General features: G+C 38.3%; 1 protein-coding gene across 5 annotated transcripts in view; it reads right to left on the bottom strand.

Moving 5' to 3' along the window:
• The window catches only part of EYA1 (EYA transcriptional coactivator and phosphatase 1), a 138,570-nt gene that overhangs the window by 41,398 nt on the left and 71,033 nt on the right, over nucleotides 1–26,139 (bottom strand). For all 5 annotated transcript variants that reach the window (XM_089661048.1, XM_089661047.1, XM_089661050.1 and 2 more), the window contains exon 11: nucleotides 16,899–16,988. In XM_089661048.1, coding sequence (XP_089517174.1) covers nucleotides 16,899–16,988 — 90 coding nt within the window. The remainder of the gene's footprint in view (nucleotides 1–16,898; nucleotides 16,989–26,139) is intronic.

Below are 26,139 nucleotides of genomic sequence, written 5' to 3'. Positions count from 1 at the left end.
GATCATGTTCAGATATGGCTACTTCTTTGCATGATAGAGTTTTAACTTGCATTTTTGGATGGCACGGTGAAGTATGTTCACAGACAATAATTTTTAGAAATATTCCTGAGCCCATGTAGTGATGTCCATAACAGAATCATGTCTCCTTTTAATGCCGTGCCATCCAAAGATCACAGGCATCCAATATTGCGTTTCGGCCTTGTCCTTTCTTGTTAGTACTACTTACATTGCCAGCTTATTACAGTTTATATTTTCTTAAAATGGTACATTTTCTCAGCTTAAACTTTGTTTTCTACTTTCTAGAACAGACTGAGTGAATAAAATATGGGTTTATGATATCTGCAAATCATTTCTTTCTTTTTTTATGTAGATTTTACATAGAGACCCAACTTGTGTGGAATTGGGGTTGTATACCAAAGTATAAGTGTATGGTCAGTCATTTTCTTAAGGAGCTGAATACCTATGTGGACTAAAATGTTCTCAGAGCAATTCATAATATAAATACTTGTTAGGCTAAATATTGGAACTGATTTTTGGAAGTGCTTTTTAATGTTACAATCACTTATAAACATATGTCCCAGTCCCAGTACAGCTTATCTGCTTGGTAAAAGAAGCAGCACAAATTGTCCTATTACAGCAAAGTAATAACAAAATCACAGGTTAGTACAAGCAGGAATGTGTATGAAAGGCCAGCTAAATGTGTGAAATGTGGCCTATTCTACATGTGTTGCCGTGAGAAGAGTGATTTTGGCTGAAGTTATTGGGTTGCTGGTCTACGTTTATGAGGGAATAAAAGGAACTCAGCTTTAAGTCAGCTTTATGCACATCTGTATTACTGTACTTTGATGTGGCATGGCAGCAAGTTAGAAAAAAAACACAAGGGCTATGTTTACGTCAGTTCTTGTTTGCCAAAGCAGTAGGTGAGTCCAATAAGGAGACCAGTTGTTATGCATCAGCCTACTGTAGTAAGATGAATTCAAACATGTACAATACTAATATAGTGGTTATTACCAGAGAATTGCTTCTTTAGATGTACTATTATTACATAATGTTGGCATTTTCTGTATTAGCATTGTCCATAGCATGCGGTTTGATAAATATTCTGTGAAATCATGACAAGGGAAAAATAAAAGGAATAAAAATTACACAATTAGGATGGCCAACCATTAGCAGATGTCTCATTGAGAATGAAGGGTGGTGAGACAAAAGTCTATCCTCAGAGAGGCTGCATTCACTACATCCAACCATGATTTTGTTACCAGATTTGGTCAACTGCTGTTGAAACCCAACACACAAGGCGTAATTCACAGAGTCAAATTAGTTTTGGTAGTTTCATTCACATGGTTGAAAATATAGATCCTTATCCATGTGTTGAAGCTGAATTCTAGATAAAGCTATTTTTGCATTGTTACATTGGTTCAGCTTGAGCCAATGTAATTATGCATGTGATGTCACTGCACTGTCTCTCCACCTCATCCAATCAGGAAACACTTTGCATCAGTGGAAAAAAAATTGCAAGGTGTTTCTCAATGGTGCCTGTGACAAATGAGCAACCTCCTATAGTCACTAAGCAGCTGGATATTTGCTCGGCTAATTGCTTGGCAGGGGACCTGGAAACTAGTGGCTTACTACGGTGATTTCCAGCTTCCACAGGAATTGGTCAGGTACATGCATGGGTATATTGGTCCAAGATGGACCAATGTAATTAAATAAAAAAGCCATACCTAGAATTCAGCTTTGAGCTTTGTGAACTGAGATTGCAATGAAAGCTTCTTTCCTTTTAAAAAAAAAAAATATCATAAAACTATCAGGTTTTTTTTATTTGCTAGAAAATAACTTTTTACACTGGCAATTATACTCAGAAGCACTCACTCACATATCTCTCTGCAACCTGTCACATGAAATGCTGAAAAAAGGTCCGTGGTTTGCTTTTAAGTTACGCTGAACATAGTTTAACAGTTAGAAGTTCCTAGAGCTACAATAATACAAACAAAACCTTAAAGAACTGATAGACCTGTCATGCTTGATATGTAAGCCGACGTATATAAAAAAGGACACTGAATAAAAGAAAAAGTTTTGCAATTGAAGATAATTGATATAGAACTAACAACAAAGCCAACTTGCAATGGGTGATAACATAAAATAATAGGTTATACTCAGCTACACTCAGCTACACAGATTAAAATGTGTATACAATGTGAAATATCTTAGCACAAGTCACGTGGACAGTGAAATATTAGTATGGAATAGTTTGCTATTAATTTAAATAGCGTGTTTACTTGAAGAAAATGTGTGTTTTAAGTCCATATACCTCTTTCTCATTTAGGACAAGTTACGATAATCACATATAAGCAAAAAAAAGAACCAGCTGGTCAAAATCAGCTGTTAAAATGTATTATTTTAAATATTTTAAAGTTTGCCATATAGTTATATGGTTTTCATCACTATGTGTTTTATTTTCCTCTATCTGTTTATCTGTGTTGCATGTTAGAAAACTCTTTAAGCTGCTGAAATGGGCATAAGCAAGATGTTCCACTATTTACTATTTGGTATTGAAGGTACTTTAGCAGGGACACTCAGTTGGTTTATGAAAGGAAAAAACTATGTGAGATCAGTACTGAAAAACAGTGTTACACCTTCTTATCTAGTGATCTTTCCATGGAAAGATTGTTAAAGTGTCATCAAACCCATATCATGAAAAACTATTAGTGCATGCTTTATTACATTCTGTTCATACTCACTCAGTCACTATGAAATTCCCTTTCTGTATTCTGCAAAAAAATGGTTTATCCTGCTTTTCATTGTCTCTCCTTCCTTGTCTGTATCCCCACTGCAGCCTGACATTGGGTGGAGCATCCATTACCACATTTACTGAGCATGCTCCAGTTTCAGTTCCATTCTAAGCTGTTCATTTCCTCCTTTTTCTTTGCAGCCCATGTGACTATAGAGTCACACGTGTGGGCGTATACACAGAGATAAATGACAGCCCACTACCTCCCTCCTCCTACATGCCCACTAAACAGATAAACACAATGGGGGAGGGATATTACATGTTGATTGATGGAGGCATCACCTCCCTGTAATTCTAAGCACATATTATTATTATTATTAACATTAGACACAGGCTGGAGGGGTATGAAGCAGGCTTTGATTGGCAGAATTTTCCCTTAGATAGCCCACACCGTGTTTTTGCACAGAAATAATAAAGATTTGAGTTCAAGTACACATTTGTATACTTATGTTCCTTTGTATTTTGAAGGCTTTTTTTTTTTCAACATGTGACTAGCACCAGAGGACTAGAAGCTCCCCTGCTTAAGTTTCCCTGCAGACAGGCTGGGAAAGAGCTTGGTCATGTGACAGCTGTATATTGATTATGAGATAGGGTACTTAGAATTTATTTATAATTAAAGTAAATACAGTGTAGTCATCCATATACATAAAGAAGATAAGGTTAATGTAAATTAAACAGTGTGTGTTTAGTATCACTTTAAAACAGGTAGCTAGTCTCAAATCCATATCCCAAAATGTTCAGGGCCCATACTTGGTCAACAGACATATTATATATTTGGTAAGTGTGCACAATGATCAATTTTATCATCTTTCAGCTTTATTTTCCTTCTGTCCATTCAACATACCAGACACTAACTGGCTAGAGGAGCTGTTTTCTCCACATAGAGGGGTCAGCTGTTTGCATACAAGACCTGCGGCTGCTAATCAGGGAATTCCATGGACCCTGCAGGGTATGTGGCTTTCAGTGAACATAGGCATTGAAGTCAGATTTGAATGTTAGCCAAGAAGGTATCGCTGGCTGTCTCCTACAATAAACTGATCAATTCCTGAGTTTCACATTTTCTGGTACGCTCTAGCTCTTGAAGTTCTGTTTCCACTCTTTTCTTTTTTAATAGTTGTCTAGTTTCTTACTAGTCTCTGAGGCAGGATCAACCAAATAAATATGGAATTCAACAGACCATCATTCCACTCCAAAGTCAGACATATAGTACAGGCACAATCTGTCTGCTTAAAGATTTTTTACAAATAGTGAGCCATCAGTCAGGAAGATCGGGGAAAGGGAAAGGGGGGTGCCCGCTAATTACAAACATAGAACTTGATGTCTGATCTGCCGGAAATCATTTGAATCAGATGACATTTAATGTCTATGGGTGCCATAAGAGCTGGCATCCATAGATAATGTATTTGTACTAGGTTAAAAAGTTGCATTTTTGTAGCACTTAAAGTGACACTGTGGGCAAAATCAGAAATGACATATGTGATGCAGTCTGTCAATAGCATTAACACATCAGTCTTTGTTTTGTCCCCATTTAACACAGTTTTAGCACTTTTGTATCCTGCCAGTGAGTCTGTCATTTTTTTTCTTTTAATAGACCAATCTGTACAGCAAAAGTGCAGCTAGAGGGTTGAGTGAGACAAACCCTTTAACACTAACAGAAGTGCATGCAATGGTCAGCTTTTATTAATATACAGTAGTCAAAACCTTTGTCCCAAAAGGGGAAAAAACTGTTGCTGCAACTATTTAAAAAGTAATAACTGGAGTTAGGCTTTAATTAGTTAGTCATTTATGTAAAGCTCATTTATGTAATGTTCAAGGGTGGCTCCATTGCTCCTCCAGAGAAGGTGCGAGGGTAGCCATCCTAAGACAGGAATGAATTATTGGCCAGATTGCCAGGTGAACAAAAAGAAAAAACGCCTAAATAATAATACAACTTATCTAGGACGGGTGAGCTGCAAAAAATTAAATGTCTATTTTTTTTTACTTTTAGATACACTTTAAGAGGTTACAGCAATTAAATTTTTGTTTAAAGTGTTACTAAACCCAGGACCCTGCATTCACTATATCTGGTCTCCCACAAAACACACAACATGGAAATGCAATTATTTTAGTAAATATAAACTGCAAAATAACTTTTCACATCAGGAGTTAGAGCAGTCTTGAGCACAGAACTGGCTAAAGCATGAGTTTCTTTCTGTTCTAGGAGGATGCAGAACCCCTGACCTCTGTCTGGACAGTGCTGATTCGCTCTGTGCTGATCACATGCACTCTCCCAAGAAAAAAAAAGCCTCTCTAGCAATACACACCAAACTGAGCATGTGCAAAGTGTCTCCACACAAGATGTCTTATCAGGAGATAAGAGGGGGGCACTGGAAGAAGGGGAGGATCAGAGAAGTCAGGATCAAACAGCATTTTTAAACAATGCAGAGGATTAACCCCTTAGGTTCCACAGTGAGTATAACAAGCATGCTTTACTGTATATATATATATATATATATATATATATATACACAGTATATATATATTTACTTTTGTGGGTTTAGTAACATTTTAACTTGCCAGTTTCAAAACAATAATTGTTATTCATTTCTTTTTGATATCTATATTTTTTCTTCCTGATTCATTTACCTTAATGGGCAATGATGTTATACATTCTAGAAGATTAACCTAGTTTATTTCTATCATTGACTATATACATCCTAAATAACAGATTAAGAACTGTGGGACTGACCTACCAAAGCCGGCATATCACACTAGCCTGTCATCACCCAATATCATAGCAATCAGGGGCGGATTGACCATTTGGAAACTCAGGCACTGCCCAAGGGCCCGGGGTCAGTAGGGGGCCCCATGAGATGCCCCTGGTACCTTTTTCATAGGCTTTTTTGAGTTTGGGCAAGGACACAGGGGCCCCATGATCCTCTGTTGCCCAGGGGCCCCATGAGTTGTCAGTCCGCCCCTGATAGCAATTAATACAAAAAATAAAAAACCTCTGAAGTTAGATTATAATTATTATCATCCATATCTGCCTGATGACTGCTGAAAACATAGAGTTTACATTTGGTATAATTTAGCACTGTTTGCAATGTTCTCAATTTTAAATGTCAATCCTAGACTTTGACGTAGACCTCAAATTCAGCACAAAGTATAACAGAAATGAAACAAACAATGATTAGAATTTTTTATGTGCTGGGTAAATGGAAGCAGCAATTTGATTGATTGCTAAAGTTTTCAGAGCTGCCTGCAAGTACTGTACTTGACTTGCTTCTTTTGTTACTAAATAATTTGTGACATGTTCACCACATTACAACAAATTTAACTTGACATATGACTTTCCCTTTACTTAAATTGCCATTTACATTAGGGTCATTCCTCTAAGTGCAATAATTGGAAGCTAAACAGAAAATAAGATGACTTAATCAAAGATACCCTTATTAACAAAAACACGGGCCCACGTAACAGGAGCGCAGTTAGCAGTTTGTATTTTTTAGGACAAATAACGTAGAAAAAAAAATCTGAAATGCTTGTGGCATAGGAATAATTCCTAATAATTCCAGATTTTCAGTCAAGGGATAACTGTGCCATGGAATGTTAGAAAAATAAAGCACATGTAAATTATTTGATTGCAATATAAGTTGCCAATTCATCTGTGCTGAGCTGCTCTCGCGGCAGATGAAAAGAAATCAAAATACAGGACAGATGTTGAAGAAACCACACTGCAAGCCTGTCACATACTGGCATTTTCTAATGATTTTGGCTCATCCATTAAATAAGGCGCATTTTGCTTGATTTTGAAAGAGGAAACATCAGGGAATATTTAAAGGCCAATTGCCGCCAATTAACTTTGATCAGGAGAAGATGTATTCAAACCTTTCGGATTCCTTCTCCTATCTGAAATAACATACATTTGCAAAATCCAGCAAAACAGCAAGCCGATGATTAATGCTTGTTGGCAGCCCTGCCACAAGCTTGCTTAACGATGGGGTTTTAAATAAACAGCTGTCTATACCCAAGTGAAACTGAATGTGTTTTTGTGTTACTGTAACAGTACAGGAAAGAGTGACTTTCATATAATGAAATGAGTTTGCTAGTGTAATATGTCTATCTCTCCGTGGCTGTAAGGGGTAAGCAACAAAAACTAGCTTACATTACAGTATAGTAATCAGTATATAACAGATAATTCTTATACAACTGACATTAAATAGTAATTACTTTTCAAAGACTAACAGAATAAGAAAAATAATGCCAACATGTGTCTTTAACTGTCAAAACTGTATGTGTTTCTGTGAATGCAAGTAGCAGTGCTCTAGATTTGTAGGGACATCGACAAGTTTTGGGAGGGCACTGCTAAGTTGAATCATCCGTTCATATTGTATTCTCCGGTAGACTTAAGTGGTGAGATTTCTTCAAAGTAGTTTGTGTCCCCGCCCAAAAGACCATAATAAAGGTGTCCCATTCTCCTGCATCTGGACTTTGTAATTACTGGTTTATTCCACATTATAGACAATTCATCAGACTTCATAATTTGGCTTTGCAATGACTGGGGTAATTATGTGGAACAGTTAACACTGGTGGGGATTTCTCACTACTGGAGCCTACAGTATAAAGCCAGTTTGTTATTCCTTATGCCAGCAAGACAAAGGCACACATTTTATTATGCAATAAACATTTACAACCAGACAGCAGTGTTTTTGCTTTAATGTATTATCAGTCACATTTAGTTTGAACAGCTACATACAATTAACAAATTTGGTGCAAAGCTGTCCATAAACTGCCTGATCCTTCCTCAAGCTTAAGGAGCATTATAACATATACTGTACCAAGGATGAGGTTGTGCAAGGTACCTAATGTGGACATCATTCACCATAGTAAGCCGTACCCCAAACATGGAATTCCCCAAAGTGATGTAAGCAGTCACCTTTCCAAAGTTCCTTGTGCTTTTAAAACTGTTCCCCATCAGGATCTCCTCTGTGGGTCAGACTACCCCAAAGAATCCTTACTCCACCTGGATGTAGGAGAACAACTACTAAATAAAAACTTTCCTGAGCACAACAGAAGTGGAATGAAGACTGGAGACCACCATTCGAGAGTGGTAATTGAAGATATTACCCATTGTGCATTGTCTCAGAGACTGTTCATTCTACTGCCTATACTATTGCTTGTGAAATTAAAAAAGTGTATTGCACTTCATCAGGACAGGTCACTGTAGAGTTCTTTATATATGATATAAACATCTGTCTGGATTCTAAAGGTGGACGTGTACACCATGTTAACTTTTGTAGCCATTTCAACCTATTCCTGTGGTCATTGTGCCATTTATGTATACTTTCCCTGTGGATTCACATTTTTTCAACAGCATGTCTCAAGGACAGTGGACTTGGTTATACATACACCCTTAAATAGACTGCGTTATTACCTGTGCTTTTCCTGCTGAAGCATTTTAGAGCTTGTTTTTTTTCCGGAAGCATGCACCTTTTGGATTATTACGGTTTTTAAGAGCAAAAATCTTTGTATGAATACTGACTAATATCTCTTTATAGTTACAGTGACAACCAAGCTTGAAAATTTGGAGTGATCAAGTGTTGGGATTCGCTTCTTTTTTGGGATAGCCGGTACCAAGCCTCACCAGAATTGTAGTTAGTTATTACACATTTAAACACTATATGATTATGTCCAAAAAACTGGAATTCATTTTTAGCTCTATTTAAGATATTTTTTTAAGATCGACTTTGCTCCCAAATTTGAACAAATGTTAGGACTGTGTAGTAACTAGCTTTTCACCTGTATATGGCATACTACTTGAAATTAGTATTTTCATCTATGTAGCTAGAAAGTTAAATTACAGGTAAAAAAATATACTACTAGTTAGTAAAATTACAGGTAAAAATAATCACCAGGTGCTAAGTAATACCTGACACTTTACTCTCTTTGATAATCTAGGGCCAAAATACATCATTTTTGTGAATTTCAAGATGTATTAAAAAAAATCCTTGTGCAGCCCCATCACCATGTGCTACCATTCATTCCCACTGAAAAAAATACTACTTTTGAAAAGTGTATGGCAGTATTAATACTGCTACCAAAGTAATGACTTCCTATCTGCCAGCTGTAAACAAGCCAATATGAAATCTGGGTGACATCAATAACCACATAGGGCAGCAAAGTGGCTAAATGGCTAGCACTTCTGCCTGGCAGTATTAGGGTTGTTGGTTCAAAACCCAGCCACGGCACCACCTGCCTGGAGTTTCCTCCGGTTTCCTCCCACACTCCAAAGACATGCTGGTAGGTTAATTGGATCCTGTCTAAATATGATATACTATTTGCTAATCCTGTCCAAATTGGCTCTAGTATGTGTATGTATGAATGTAAGTTAGGGACCTTAGATTGTACGCCCCTTGAGGGTTAGGGACTGATGTAAATGTACAATATATATGTAAAGTGCTGCGTAAATTGACAGTGCTATATAAGTACCTGAAATAAATAAATAAAACTATATGGTTTACCTATATGGTAATTTCAGCTGTGCCAGGATATTGTCATTTGCAAAGGAAGCCCAGCAGGAGAGGATCATCTGTGCGGATCATCATGTCTGTGTCAGTGTGTCAACATTGCATCAGTCATTGTGATTGATGGATCTACATTGCTGGATGATGTGACTGAGGTTGAAATTACATAATGAGACATTTTTCTGTCCCCCTTCCAACTTATACCAGACCATTATCAAAGATACGGGTTTGGTACAGATTTTGAAGGGCATGTGGGCTTATATAGTTAAGGGAGAAAGAGAGTTGCATGCTCACTGCTCTCTCTTTTCATGATCACTAAGGCTGCATGCCTGGATAAGGGTCTGATGTGGATTAAGAGGGGGAACCCAGAAAAAAAAGTATGCCCACAAAATCCATATAAGGGCAATATTCAGACGTGCAGCTAGACTGGTCAGAAAAGGGAGGAACAGTGAGCGCACACTTACCATCCCAAACCATACCTAGCCAAAATCCTCCTGAAAAAAACATTGTACCATCAGTCATGTAATCCAGCAAAGCAAATCCTTGATGAACAATGCCAAAATGACCCACCGATAATACATCCACTCTTTCTGCTACTACTTCCACTGTTACTCCCTTTACATATGACAGCTCATCGGCCAGCTGCTGAATGTCTGCATTAATGATCAAGTATATCATGACATATTTGGTCAATGATGTCACCCAGCATGCCTGCCAGTTTGTTGAAATGTAGCACCTTGCCAGGGAAATGTCATATGTGACTGGACTATCATCAGTAGAGGATCGTCATGCGGGTTGTCATGTCCGGCAGGTCATCTTGGATGTTGTTTTTCATGATTAATGTTGGGTCTACAATATATCGCTAGATGACAAAAAAAAACATTGGCTCTAATAAGGGATGGTGTGTGTTTATTAACTATGTAATTTTTTTAATGAATAAAAAGGGGTACCATGTATCCCTTAGTCAACTCACTTGGAGGGGGATATCTTTGGTCCCCCTTATCTTAAAGGGAGCTTTCAGACTCTGATAAGTCCCCTCCTTGCAAGCTATCATCCCAATGTTGAGAACATGTGGCATGGTAGGATTAAGGAGGAGGGATGATTGTTCACTGCCTCTCCCTTTCCTGCAATCCAGGTTGCATGCCTGAATGAGGGTCTGGTATGGAATGTTAAGGGAGAACACAACATGATCTTGTTTTTTGCATGCCCCGCCCCCCAACCAAAAAAAATGCAAGTCACACCCCTATCTAGGATATTGGTCTGGTATGGATTTTTTTTTGGGGGGGGGGGCCTTGGGAACACATTAGTCTTTGCATAGGGTCTCCCTTAAAAATCCAATCCAGAGCCTTATCCAGGCATGAAACAAGTGTGTCCCTCCCTTCCATGAACCATACCAGGCCACATGCCCTGCAGAAGAAAACATTGCATGAAGTAGCCCTTAAAAAATTAAAATCAATTAAATTCAAATTCATATGATAAATAGATGTCTAGTATGGATTTTTAATGGGGAGTCCATGCAAATATGCAAAAACAAAAAAGGTGTAAGGTCCCTCTAAGAATCTATACCTAACCCTTATCCTACATAGGAGTCTGAAATGGGTTTTTAAAGAGGAACCCAAGCAATAAATAAATAAAAAAATAAAGCAAAACAAAAATGGTGTGGGACCCCAAAAAATATACCAGACTCTTATTCAGGCACGAGGGCCAATGAACATGTGCCACATGCCCTCAACATGGAGAGGGTACATTGTCGCCATGTTGATGGAGACAAAGGTCTCATCCTCATTATCCTGGCCCTATGGATATGGGGATCTTTATTTGTCCTGGTGATCACTGTCCCCATGCCTAAAACTGAAGGAAAATCCAAAAGCTTGATTTGTGACTAGGAACAGAGGAGAACTCTTCCATTGGAGACACATCTTCTGGTGTCTACTGTCTAAGCAGAGATTTCTCTCCCTTTGGAGAGATTTCCAGTCATTTGCTGTTGCATCTATTGAATAGTAAAGTAAAGGGAGATTCCCCCTAAATGGTACACAGGTGACAAATAAAACCTGACAGGGGTTTTAGTGATTCCCAATTTTAAACAAATTGTAAAACATTTCAATTTAGGTACACTTTACAAGAAGTGGGAATTAGAGTAAACCTGTGGGAATATCTAAACTAAGAACTGCACTTTGTAGCTGACACTGATGTGCCCTTCCAGTACCACCTCTCCTTCCCTAAAGTGACTATAAAACTTTTGTAATGTCTCTCTCTGCATTATTAATATTATTATTATACAGGATTTATATAGCGCCAACAGTTTGCTCAGCGCTTTACATATTTAAAGACATGCTGCACATGTCCAATTTGGCCATATCTGTGAAAACTGGCAGCAGATATATTCTCTACCATCAGAAAGCATAGATATTTTGTGGGAATGCTGCAGGTGGTATATAAAACACCTATCTACCAATGCATATTCCAGAAGCATTTCAGTCCCATGACAAACATATTCATCCCCCCATTTCCTTATCCTTTCCCCCTAATCTTGTTCTTCATCTCCACCTGGACATAGAGCTACACACATTTATAGTAAAGAAAGGGTCCAACCCTGTACCAGAACTAGAGGAATATGTTGCTTTAGTTGGATCTTGGCTGAAGCACATTGGGGTTGATTTACTAAAACTGGAGAAGCCAATTGGCTTCCAGTTTTGTTTTGTTTTTTGTCAAAGCTTAATTGAACAAGCTGAAGTTAGAAGCAGATTGGCTACCATGCACAGCTGCACCAGATTTTGCACTTTCTAGTTTTAGTGAATCGACTCCACTGTGTTTTTTTCTGTCAGAATCTTCCTTTGCCCTTTTAGCACAAAAAATGCTAGGATAATGAACAAAGCTATGATGGGTTCTGGCTTCATCATTTTTAAAATAGGTAGAAATCTTGTGTTTTGTCATTAGTGAAACATGTACCCATCTATGGCCCTTAGCATGACATTTGTTAACATTGAAAAATATAATTCTGTTCTTATGCAATGTTGCTGAATCATTATTCCTGTAATGGCTACAATTACAATATGAGCTCTGTTGAGTTAGCAGATGAATGAAGGTCATTATTCACACACCACAACAAATAAATAATTGCAGCCTTAAAATGCTTCAGAAATACTTTAATTTACAGCTGTAATTATAGTAATGTGCTTTTGAAATCAAAATGGCTAATTGAATATGGTTCTAAAGGCAAATAATTTTTTCACCTTAATTTTTAAGGTAAAAAAATGTTCTACTACTTGTTTCCTCCTCCTACCCCCCTAAACACTTGCCTGAGTCCTCTTGCAATCCAATGCTGTCCCCAGGCACTGGTCTCTCTTTCTACTCTCACAGAACAGATTGAGAGCAGTGGGAGCCATTGGCTCCTGCTACTGTCAGTCAAATCCTGTTAGGAGGAAGCACAAGGGTGTGGCTGAGCCATGCCGTATTCATCTATGGATGCAAATAGCCTGGCTTGGGAGGAAACCCACATGGGTGCCCCCTCAGCACACAGCTTGCTATCAGAGTAGGGTAGGAGAGGACAGTGCCAGCAGGAGACTGCTAAAGAAGAGGTAAGGGACATTTTTATTTTAGGGAAAAAAATTAGACAAGACTAATTTTAAATTTTTGGGGAAGTAAGCTTCTGAGCTAAAAGAATAAGCTCCATAGGAATTTACAGGGATTTGTTGGCTTCCCAGCATTCTACAGAGCAAAGTGTTGTGTGGACAGTAGGAGCACAGTGGGCATTGCAAAGTTTGTAATGTTTTGTGCCCTGTTAAGACAACTGTAAAATTCACATTACACTTACCTCACCCTAGGCTTTTTAATGAATACTCCTTGGGTTTTCCTCTAATGTATGCAACTATGCAGCAAGTATTCATACCCCTGGAAATTTTTCACATTTTGTCATGTTACAGCCAAAAATTTAAATGTGTTTTATTGGGATTTTATGTGATAGACCAACACAAAGTGGCACACAATTGTGGTAGAAGTGGAGGAAAAATGATGAATGGTTTTCATAATTTTTTTTACAAATGAATATGTGAAAATTGTGGTGTGCATTTGTATTCAGCCCCCTTTACTTTAATACCCCTAACTAAAATCTAGTGGAACCAATTGCCTTCAGAAGTCACTTAATTAGTAAATAGAGTCCACCTGTGTGTCATTTAATCTCAGTATACATACAGCTGTTCTTTGAAGCCCTCAGAGGTTTGTTAGAGAACACTAATGAACAAACAGTATCATGATGGTTAAGGAACACACCAGACAGGTAATGGATAAAGTTGTGAAGAAGTTTAAAGCAGGGTTAGGTTATAAAAAAAAATCCCAAGCTTTGAACATCTCATGAAGCACTGTTCAATCCATCATTCGAAAAGTATGGCAGTATAGCACAACTGCAAACCTACCGAGACATGACCTTCCAACTAAACTGACAGACCGGGCAAGAAGAGCATTAGTCAGAGAAGCAGCCAAGAGGCCCATGATAACTCTGGAGGAGCTGCAGAGAACCACATCTCAGGTGGGAGAATCTGTCCACAGGACAACTATTAGTTGTACACTCCACAAATCTGGCCTTTATGGAAGAGTAGCAAGAAGAAAGTCATTTCTGAAAGAAAGCCATAAGAATTCCCATTTGCAGTTTGCAAGAAGTCATGAGGGGGACACAGCAAACATGTGGAAAAAGGTGCTCTGGTCAGATGAGACCAAAATTTAACTTTTTGGCCTAAAACTCAAATGCTATGTGTGGTGGAAAACGAACACTGCACATCACCCTGAACACACCATCCCCACCGTGAAACATACCCATGGTGGTAGTATCATGTTGTGGGGATGGTTTTCTTCAGCAGGGGCAGGGAAGCTGGTCAGAGTTGATGGGAAGATGGATGGAGCCAAATACAGGCAATCGTAGAGGGGGGCTACAGTATCCGGACGTCTGACCACCGCAGGTGGCCATCCTGAGTAGTATCTGGTCAGTGTTTACTTTCATTTTACCTACAATTCATGTTGTGTTACCTTCTGATTCAATAAACTCAGTGTATACGGTATCACGCTAAGTGGTGTCCCTTATTGGGCTCTCTTCAATGAGAGTCCCCACTTGCAGAATCTGTTCAAAAAGGGGACCCCAGATGGTGACACGCTTGAGACACGTTTAAGAATTTTGGAGTACCCACCCCGAGTTGCGATTGGAAGGTGTATGACCCTGTCCTTATCTTGGCAATTGATGACCGCTACCTGGTACTACAGGATAAATCTTACATGCGTATTTTTGACGCACTTCTGGTGAGTGCGCGATTTTTACCCCAGATTCACCGTGTGGTACACTGGAAATTTATCCCACGCACCCATTAGGATCTATTGGATCCCCACGTTGGGCCTTTATTTTGGGACTTTTCATTTCACTCAATCTCACCTCAGTGTGATCTGATATTTGCACTTGATTTATAATATGTTATTTATGTTATTTTAGCGCTGCACCTTATATATATATACATGTACTTTACTGGAAGGTTCTTTCTTGGTTACCTTTTTTGGTGTTCTAGCTGCTTTCCTTTTTAGATCCCCGGATAGCGCTCGCATATTATCTCTTTATTACTAATCGTAAAAGAAAACCTGTTCGAGTCTGCAAAAGACTTGAGACTGGGGCGGAGGTTCATCTTCCAGCAGGACAATGACCCTAAACATACAGCCAGAGCTACAATGGAATGGTTTAGATCAAAGCATATTCATGTGTTAGAATGGCCCAATCAACGTCCAGACCTAAATCTAATTGAGAATCTGTGGCAAGACTTGAAAATTTCTGTTCACAGACGCTATCCATTCAATCTGAAAGAGCTTGAGCTATTTTGCAAAGAAGAATGGGCAAAAATGTGCAAAGCTGGCAGAGACATCCCCAAAAAGACTTGCATCTGTAATTGCAGTGAAAGGTGGTTCTACAAAGTATTTACTCAGGGGGGCTGAATACAAAAGCACGCCACACTTTTCACAGCTTTATTTGTAAAGAAAAATTGGAAACCGTTTTTCATTTTCCTCCCACTTCACAATTATGTGCCACTTTGTGTTGGTCTACCACATAAAATCCCAATAAAATACATTTACGTTTTTGGTTGTAACATGACAAAATATGGAAAATTTAATGGGGTATGAATACTTTTTTAAGGCATTGTATATATCCAAGACATGCTGGTAGGTTAATTGGCTCCTGTCTAAAATTGTCCCTAGTATGTGTATGTATGAATGTGAGTTAGGGACCTTAGATTGTACACTCCTTGAGGGTTAGAGACTGATGTGAATGTGCAATATATATATCTAAAGCACTGCATAAATTGACAGCTCTATATAAGTACCTGTAATAAATAAATATATACATATATCTGTAGTGCATTATAGGATATCTAAACCCAAGAACAAACATTTAATATTTTGCAGCTTACCAGTCCTAAGATGTGCTGGCTGCATTTGTTTTCTTTTTTTCAGGCTAAGTACATTTTCTGCAAGTACAGAAAAACACCTGTTAATCTTGCCAGATTTCCAGTGCCCTTGTAACTTCTCACGCAGCTAATATTTCAAGTAATGTTATCAGCTTTCCCAGCTATTCTATGTGAACTAACAAATCATTCCCCTTATGTAATAGTGATAAAAAGAGGGGGAATTGTTTGTAGTCCAAGTCTGTAGAGTAGCCTAGGGTGACAACAGTGGGTGAGCGTTGTCACCCCAGGGCAGATAGTGTGTTACTGGCAGGATAATTAATATAAGCCTGAAAGAAGGAAAACAATGCAACCACCTTATCTAAGGATTTATAAACTGTAACTTATTACATTTTTGCTGTTGGATACTGATATGCTTTAGAGTAAACCTGTGACTTGCTCACACTTCTGAAATACACAAAAGCAAAAGCTGGCACTTGCATGTATTTTAATTGTTCCTACTGAAAATAGGGTGTTCAGCTCCAAAGTGAGACCTCTGACATGACCATTTTCCCTTCCATGCCACACCTTCTTCTCAGTCGGTTAGAGGGGTATGGAACATTGCAATGTAAGGGATGCAGGGGACAGGGAGATGTCAAAGACCTAACTTTAGTGCTAAAAGTCCATATGTGTGCACTGAGCATCATGGGTTGGTGGGTTCATTGGTAGCTCTGAATGACAAAGTTAACTTTAACTGTCATATTCAGAGCTGTAAATAAATGACAGGTTCTCTTTACAGATCAGAGTTTAGGGAAGGAGTGCATTAAGCATGACTAGAAATTCATAGTGCATGGCTTTTAGCATAGGATGCATCAGTGAACAATGCTGTATCTCTTGCTTTAACCCATGAGTATAAGTATAAAAATTATGCAATAAAATATTATTTTTTTGTCTTCAAATAAAGTGTTAGCGATTATTTTAGGCCAGAAAAGAGATCTGCCAAAGGAAACACATACAGGCTTATTCAAAAAGGAAGTGCACAGAGCTATGATGACTTTCTGCTTTTTGCACCTCTCTTTGCATTGCCATACTGAATAAAACTAATTGCTAATTCAACAATACACATCAATCTTAAAGAGCCTCCCATTTCTGAAAATGAGAATCAGCTTTCTAACCAAAAGAAACTGTACTCACTTCCAAATCATTGAAAAATAAGTGTGTATCGGCCAAGTTAAAAATCATTTCTTCCATTCGAAGCCCAAGTGATACTGAGGTTGGTGGATCCTTTAGAGACAAGCAAGAAAAAAAAAAACTTTATTATTATACAGGATTTATATAGCGCCAACATTTTACGCAGCACTTTACAACATAAGCGCGGACAGTATAATTACAATACAGTTTCATAAGGGAGGAATCATAGGGCCCTGCTCCTAGAGCTTACAAACATGAAAAAAAAACAAACTCAACAGCCAAACTATCAAAATTACATTTTATTTTAGGATGCAGCTAGAACAGACTATTTTACTATTTTACAGCGGGGCCTATGGTTGCCAGTTGCACATTTTAGCACACCAGCACATGTGATGCCATGAAAGTGACTTTTTTTACCTAACAATCAAGATAGATAAAGAAAGAAAGTTGTTAACATATTTATGTAGGAATCCCACTGCATCCAATAGTCTACTCCATGCAAATAGCTTTCATTCATGGGCACCCATCAAGAGTATACCTGTTGGACAATAACTGAGGGACCGCGGGAATCACTTACTGCTAAAGGATTTTGAGAGGCAAATGTTTTGAGGAATAGTTTTTCTAGATGAGACTAAAAGGGCAAGCAGTTAAGTGAGGCTTAATAGAGAGCTAGGGTCCACAACAGAGATGATCCTCTACATCAGGGGTCTCCAAACTGATGTGGACCTTTACTTGCCTTTATCTGGCCTTTAGGGTACTATCCCTTCCACTGATACAAGGCACTATTTCTCCCACTGACACCAATGCTGTTATTTGTTTTTTTATATTGACCACTAATCCTGTGGCATTGTTTACTTCCACTGATGCTTGGGCATATTCTATACCGACTGGCCATAGTCTGGCCCCCATAAAGTTTAAATTAAATTTGCAGTAGATTGGCCCTTTGTTTGGAAAGTTTGGAGACTCCTGCTCTACATGAACAAAAGTGAGATACATCTAGAGATACTATCAGATTAAGCCTGAAATATACTGCCAATAGAATTCAGGACATTTGTGCCAAACATTTGCATCTTCTAACAAATGATGGATTCCCAATGTGCGTATTCAATTATGCACATTCATTGAGAGATATTTTGGTCCATAGTGACTTTTCCCAGAAAAAGGGAGGCACTTAGGGACCAGCAGAACACAGAAAAATAGCATTTTCAGGTGGGGTATATGCAAGTAATAACACTATATGATTGAGAGATCTACTTTATATTATTCCACCAGAAGGCTCCTCAGGTGCAGGGGCCATGCCAATTGTTGTACAGAAAGGGTGGTATATATGGTTACCTGCACATTTGGAGCTTTCTATGTGAAGAAAACTATTCGAATAATCAGAAGACGTCTATATGATCACATACAGTTGTGTTCAAAATAATAGTAGTCAGACATCACTAACCTGATCAATCACTGTTTTTGGTAGAAATGATATTTCTACATGGCAAATAATTTACTAGCAGGTGTAGTAGAGTAATAGAAATCCAACAGACCCAACAGTCGTGACATGCATGCTGCTGATTCTGTGTAATTGAATCACTAATTGAAAGGGGCATGTTCAAAATAATAGCAGTGTGGAGTTCTATTAGTGAGGTCATTCATTCTTTGAAAAACAGGTGGCAATTATTGCCCTTATTTAAGGAAGGAAGGCAGAAAATGTTGTACATGCTGGTTACAGTGCATTTCTCTCTGAAATTCTGAGGAAAATGGGTCGTTCCAGACATTGTTCAGAAGAACAGCATACCTTGATTAAAAAGTTGATTGGAGAGGGGAAAACATATAAAGAAGTGCAGAAAATGACAGGCTGCTCAGCTAAAATGATCGCAAATGCTTTAAAATGGCAACCAAAACCTGAAAGACGTGGAAGAAAGCGAGAAACTACCATTCGAATGGATAGAAGAATAGCCAAAATGGCAAGGACTCAGCCAACAATCAGCTCCAGGAAGATCAAAGAAGGTCTAAAGTTACCTGTGAGTACTGTTACAATTAGAAGACGCCTATGTGAAGCCAAGCTATCTGCAAGAAGCCCCCGCAAAGTCCCACTGTTAAAAAAAAGACGTGCTGAAGAGGTTACAATTTGCCAAATAGCACATTGACTGGCCTAAAGAGAAATGGCGCAACATTTTGTGGACTGATGAAAGTAAGATTGTTCTTTTTGGGTCTAGTGGCCATAGACAGTTTGTCAGACAACCCCCAAACACTGACTTCAAGCCACAGTGTGAAGACAGTGAAGCATGGTTGCGCAAGCATCATGATATGGGGATGTTTCTCATACTACGGTGTTGGGCCTATTTATCGCATACCAGGGATCATGGATCAGTTTGAATACATCAGAATACTTGAAGAGGTCATGCTGCCTTATGCTGAAGAGGAAATGCCCTTGAAATGGGTGTTCCAACAAGACAACGGCCCCAAACACACCAGTAAACGTGAAACATCTTGGTTCCAGACCAACAAGATTGACGTTATGGAGTGGCCAGCCCAATCCCCGGATCTTAATCCAATAGAAAACTTGTGGGGTGACATCAAAAATGCAGTTTCTTAGGCAAAACCAATAAATAGAGAAGAACTGTGGAATGTAGTCCAATCATCCTGGGCTGGAATACCTGTTCACAGGTGCCAGAAGTTGGTTGACTCCATGCAACACAGATGTACAGCAGTTCTCAGAAACAGTGATTATACAACTAAATATTAATTAAGTCATTCAAAGGAAAGCAAAATCTTCAAACATTTTTCAGTTTATATAGTGAATGTTTGAGTTTGTAAAGAATACAAATACCGCTATTTTTAAAACAGTCTAATATTCACTTTTCTTCAATTCTTTTAGAGGAACAACACAAATTTGATATATTTTTCTTCATGTTTTGATTTGGAATAGAATGTGTAGTGTTCCCAATGCATTTGTGTTTATGGAAATAAAAGCTATTAGAAGGATTTTGAGCTTTATTCACTTTTTTTCAACACACTGCTATTATTTTGAACGCAATTGTATATGATATATGGACTTTAACTTGAGGTCACCTTTTGTCATATATTTTAATTTTGAACATATTGGAAATTTAGAATTGATGGGATGTTGGGTAATTGACAGTTTCTACCTTTAGAAAAGAAGATAGATCTGGGACTTGGAAGCTACATCTCATCCTGGGCTGAATTATAGTTTAATTTTCAATTTGTTTTTGTAAAAAAAGAATTCTTTTTCATTTATAATTTTTCAATATGTGATTAGTGTTACATTTGTAGATCAAATACCTGACTGTCTGTATATAGGATATTGCTACTGTCCTTTCATTTGCAGCTGCTAACCCATGGCCATTATGATGGTCTCAAATTATATGCCTAAACTTTATAGTCCTGTAGTTGAATCACTAAATGTATTTGTACATGTAAACTCTAACATATTACTACTGTGCAACTGAAAGGGCCTGAAAAAAGTATGTGTTTTCCTTATTAACTACACACTGAAGTTGTAAGTGCTAATAAAATGCATGTACTATAAATACACATAAATGCATAAAAAACCCACCAGAATACATGTATAAAAGTGGTTCTATAAGCTAACCGTTCCTGCCTTAATGCATTAACTGTTCCTCCCCCAATCCCTAAACACTTGCCAGTCTCTTCTCACAGCTCCAGCACTGTCCCTTCTCCAGCACCGCTCTTCCACTTCCTGGTCCAACAGGACAAACAGGCAACAGAGGGAGCCATAGGCTCCTGCCAGTCAAACTCCTGAGAGAGGGGATTGGGAGTGTGGCTTACCCAGGGCTTTTTTTCTCAGAACATAGGTGCAGAAACTCAACGACGACCCCCCACACACACCCTCCTCCCACACACGCCCTCCAAATTGCATCAACTAGTGGCTGTAGTCAAATTTTACTAAAAGTGGGAGAGTGTAATGGGGCATTAAATACCAAGAGAGCATTATATACCGAGTGCAAAGTTCGGGAGGGAGTTTACACAAACAGTGCATAGTTTGGGGGTGCACTATACACAGAGTGCAGAGTCCAGACTTCTTCCATAGCTACTTACTTCTGCATCACCCATCCGCATCCCACTTTCTCCCCTCTTCAGCTCTGACCTCTGCATGCAACCTCCCTCTCCACTGCTCCCATCTTCTCCCCCCTCCTTAAAAGCTCCACCATCTTCCACATGTAAGCTGTAGCATCCAGCTGGCTCTAGTACCTTCCCATATACTGAAGGTGGCTCTTCCTTTCTCACTTGCAGGGAGATCACCCATTGGGAGTGTCAGTATCCACACTGCACCCCAGGCACCTGCATCTTCCTTACTACCATCTTGCACTTAGTGGGAGCCGCTTAGGACATCGGATCTGTGGGAGCTGTTGGGAGACAAGCTGTCACTTGTAAACACAGAAGCTCAGACTTCTGTGTTTACAAGCATTGGTGATGAGCAGGACGAAGAGGACCTGGGCCAGAGGTGGTAGAACTGAGTTCCACTAAGTTCCAGCTGAAAAAAAGCCTTAGGCTTACCGGTGCTGTGTATATGTATGGACCCACATGAGTGCTCTAAGGGCACAAGGCTTTCTAAGGGGCACTGAGAAGAAGAAGTAGATAGTGCCAGTGAGGGTCCGCTAAAGAGGAGGTAAGGGACCAATCTGTGCAACATCATTGAGTAGATAAGTATACCCTCTTTTTTATTTTGTTTAAATAAACAATTAACCTTTAATATCACTTGAACATCTATTGGTGTGCATGCAGAAGTATAAATAGACCATAACAAACTTGAATGAGAATTATGGATACACAAATATGTAATATACTGTATATTCACTGAGTTATACTGCATTCATTATCTTGCCAGTACTTTGATTAGGAATACACCAAAAACAATGCAGTTTAAGCAGTAGTGGCATATTTTTCATGAGTTTAGATAAGAAATGTTGCCATTAAATATAAATCTTGATAATTTGAAGAATGAATGCATTCATACTGACACTGCTAATCAAATTTACTTTACAGGTTAGTGATATTTCAAGTTAATCAAAGATATCTGTAGAGAATCACCAGGATTCTGTGACGAAGGCCACCCACATAGACTTAAAGTCTTTTGTTTGAGATTAACGTATAACACACTTTATGTTCTCTGCAGAAATTGCCATATCAGCTGGCTCCTTACTGAGCTAATAAAATAAAAAACAGTGTCCAAAGCCGTGGTTTCTAAATACAATGCAGATGTCTGGCTTGTTTTCATTTGTATAACATTTTCATGATTTTTATACATAGAACACATGCGCTGATCGTTACATATATTTGTTGGATTATGTATTTGGCAGTTGTTGAGAAAGAAAGCAAAAGTCTACAAATTTGTTTAGAATACCTCAAGTTTTTGTACATGGGAAAACATATCTTAGGGCATGTGAATTTGCAGCATTTTTAGTTTTGATTTAAGCTGTACATGCCTTCTGCTTTTTATTTCTTAGGATACAATAAAAAAGAAATAAAGCTCCAAGTTTCCTAAAATAAAGATTTTTAAGGTTAGTCCAACTCCTGAATACTAGTTAGAGGATCTATCCCAGATTAGCACAGCAGTAAGTGTTTTCTAATTTCTAACATTGGTAGTTCAAAGTCATTTGCAACAATCAAGTAATGTTACCTGCAGTAAGAGAAAAGTGGAATAATGACTATAAAATAGGCTAAATACAGTAACTATGTTATAATGACACATACTACTATAAAAGTAAGCAAAGCATGCAATTTGCTTTTTCTGACCCAAATTAGAAGGTCCCTTTTTACACCTTTGCTCGGTTGTTTTGCCTTCCTCGGGATCAACTGTGGGTGTAGGATTATAACTTTTTTTTTATGGTTGAACTAGATGGACTTTTGTCTTTTTTCAGCCAGACTAACTATGTAACTATATAACCTTTGCAAATCTATGGTTTTCAAAAGTCTATTTGAAGCTTAACTCTCTTTGAAAATCTTTGGTAAATTTAAATGTAACTGATGTTAAAGAAGTAGCCAAAATGGGGCTTCTTTTCAGCTGAATTCAGTTTCACCACCTCTGGCTCAGGCCCTCTGCTCCATGCACACCACTTTCACTTGTAAACACAGAAGATTTTGTGTTTACAAGAAACAGCTTGTCTCCCAATGGCTCCTACAGATCTGATTTCATTTCGTTCCTTTTGGAATAAAGGTTTTGCATAAGTGAATAAAAGCTGACCATTGTAAGCACCCTGTCAGTAATAAATAGTTTGTCTCAACACTTGTTCTATTGAAAAGCAACAGACTTACTTGCAGGATCACAGGTGAAAATAAAGGAAAAAGCCTGCTAGGGTATCTGGACCATAATCAGGCTGAACAGAATGTCAAATCTGACAGGTAAGGCAGGTTTGGGTGAAGGACTCACTGATCACAGAATAGAGTCAGTGATCCAGTTCACATTTGCCCTGCTAACAGAGGAAATGTCCATAATCTCGAAAGAGTAGGGCCCTCTTACCCCTCGTACGTTGTTTGTTATTGTTGTACTGTGCCATGTATTGTCCCCCCCTCTATTGGACAGCATTGAGCAAACCCTTTGGCGCTATATAAACTCGATGTAATAATAATAATAATAATAATCTATTTATTTATATCACAATGGTATATTTATAATTACACCCAATATACCCATGTGAACATAACAAATGAAAGCGATACTAAACCCACAACAGTAAAATCAGTCTGTATATGTTTTTTATACTCACTGTGGAACCTAGGGGTAATCCTCTGCATTGTGTAAAAATGCTGTTTGATTCTGACTTCTCTGATCCTCCCCTTTTTCCAGTGCACCCCTCTTATCTCCTGATAAGACATATCGTGTGGAGTCACTCTGCACATGCTCAGTTTGGTGTGTATTGCTAGAGAGGTTTTTGTTTTTTCTTTTATCTTGGGAGAGTGCATGTAATCAGCACAGGGGCAATTAGCACTGTCCAAACAGAGGTCAGGGCTCCTGCATCCTCCTAAAGAAAAATGAAAACTCCTCCTACAAGTCTTAACATGTGCTCAGCTGAACACTGATAGAAGTCACAAGACTGCTCTAACTGCTGATGAGAAAGGGTATTTAGCAGTTTATATTTACTAAAATAATTGTACTTCCATGTTGTGTGTACTGTGGGAGACCAGATATAGTGAATGCAGGGTCCAGGGTTTAGTAACACTTGAACAGGGCATCTCCCCTTGTTTGCTGGATTATGCTCCAAACTATTCTCTGCACTTTTATTTTCTTTAGAGCATATTTATAAAGGTGACTTTAGCCAACAGACGTCTGCGTCCTCTTATAAGTCCTAGACTACTGCCCAAATTGCCCCTATTTTAATGCACCACTTGTGCCCAATTTGACCTTTATTTCTAAACCACTGATTGTTCTATTTTGTAAATCTTCAGTAATCCAGGTCAAACAATCTGCTTAAACAGCATAGCTAGCTGTAGACAAAGTTGAGCCTGGATGTAATTTGTATAAAAGTATAGAATGTCCATGTTTAGTTTTAGCAATCACTGATTCCTTTTTAAATCGCAGTTGCCAAGAATACATTTAACAGAACTAAGCTAATTGACACACAATGGCCAGCAAAAAACTATCACTTTATTAGTACAGTTCTGGCAATCCCCTTTTTCAACTGTGGGGATTTCATGATGTCATTTTAAGGCACAAAATGTCTTTTAGCTTTCTTGTGACCAAAAGGAATGCAGTTTGTGTTGTTAATTAATGATATCGCTGCGATATTCACAGCCTTGTCTTCAAAACATCAACAAAAACACAAAGCCTTTAAGGATATACAGTGTATATAGTGTGTATGTATACATATATATATATATATATATATATATATATATATATATATATATCCTTAATGTTTGTCCACCTGTCTCAAGCAATCAATACTGAGAAAGGGATGTCAGCATATTTCTACCTTCCAAGACCCAGCTAACAGCAGCTGGCTGCATGCATCAGTGTGAGAGGTGGAAACGATAGGAAAGCTCAGATTTCATACAATAGAAATCTTAAGCATAACACAGCATACAAGTCTTCATGGGTAGAAGAAAATATCATAAAGTATAAAATCATTGGCTAATTTTTTTCTTAACATTATCTAAACAAATGCACAAAATGGTATTTGGAGTTGATCAAAGTGAACGTGAATACATAAAAACAAATGCAAACAACCAAAATAATACAATAATGTGTTTAAAAAAATAATAATAGCAATACAAGCTCTAAGCTTTATACATAGCAAAAAAAAATTAAACAAAAAGTTGACTTTACATTCAAATACTGTAGCCTCAAATAGTGTTCAGAAAAGAAACTGCAGCAGTTGAAGGCTAATTATATTCAAGAAGATATAGCGTGTATTTAGAAAATATATTTTAAGTACAAATCATGTTTACTGTGTAACATAAAAAGAGTGCTTTAACAAAAGCCATATACCACTTACTTCTAGGGGAACCATGAAGAAAAAGAAGATGCTAGCTGCTTTGAGGCTCCTCCACTATATACTGGTAAATGGGTCTATCACTGGTATAGTAAATGCTAACAAGCTAGCAAGCCTAAGCTATAGCTTATCCCTGGTATGCCTCAAAAGGATTGGAAAAGACTAAGTCAGCACCGTAAGTCACGTTGGCAATGTTTTGGTTAATTCTCTTTTATTGTTAAGGCTACATGTACAATGGCACTGCCTTAGACATTTCCTCTAATGGCAGCAGAAAAACGCTAAATGTGGCAAAAACACCTGCACGAGCATTTAGCCGTGTTTAGCGCTTGGACACGTAATCATTTCATTGGCCAGAGTACTTGCCATTGAAATAAATAAGCGCCCGAGCGCTAAATGTGGCTAGCGCTTAGCCAAAAACGTTCCTCTCCTGAATGCAATTCTTCTGCATTCAGGAGAGGGACTTTTAACTGTCCCTGAACTCTGCTGCTGATAAACTCTGATAAAAACCTATGTGTGCATGGACATGGGGGTTTTTATTGAGTTGAGTTCAGTGGCTTTGGGAAAACAATACCAAATGCTCCTAAACCTATGCACAGTGTGAATGAAGCCTTTATTGTTAGCATCACAGTGCTCCTATAACCTAAAGAATGCTTATACAGTGGCTCTGCACCAGGTATGGAACAGATGACAATCTCTACTGTGTCCTTGGTTCTTGGAGGACTGAGTCCAGATCCTTATTCAGCACAACTCCCCACTAACTACTCCAGCTGGAGGACAAA

This window comes from Staurois parvus, unplaced genomic scaffold, assembly GCF_062004578.1.
Source record: "Staurois parvus isolate SC_StPar_1 unplaced genomic scaffold, SC_StPar_1.0 ptg001302l, whole genome shotgun sequence".
Taxonomy (NCBI): Eukaryota; Metazoa; Chordata; class Amphibia; order Anura; family Ranidae; genus Staurois; species Staurois parvus.
The sequence above is the reverse complement of the archived record's forward strand: the minus strand, read 5'-3'. Positions and strand labels throughout refer to the sequence as shown.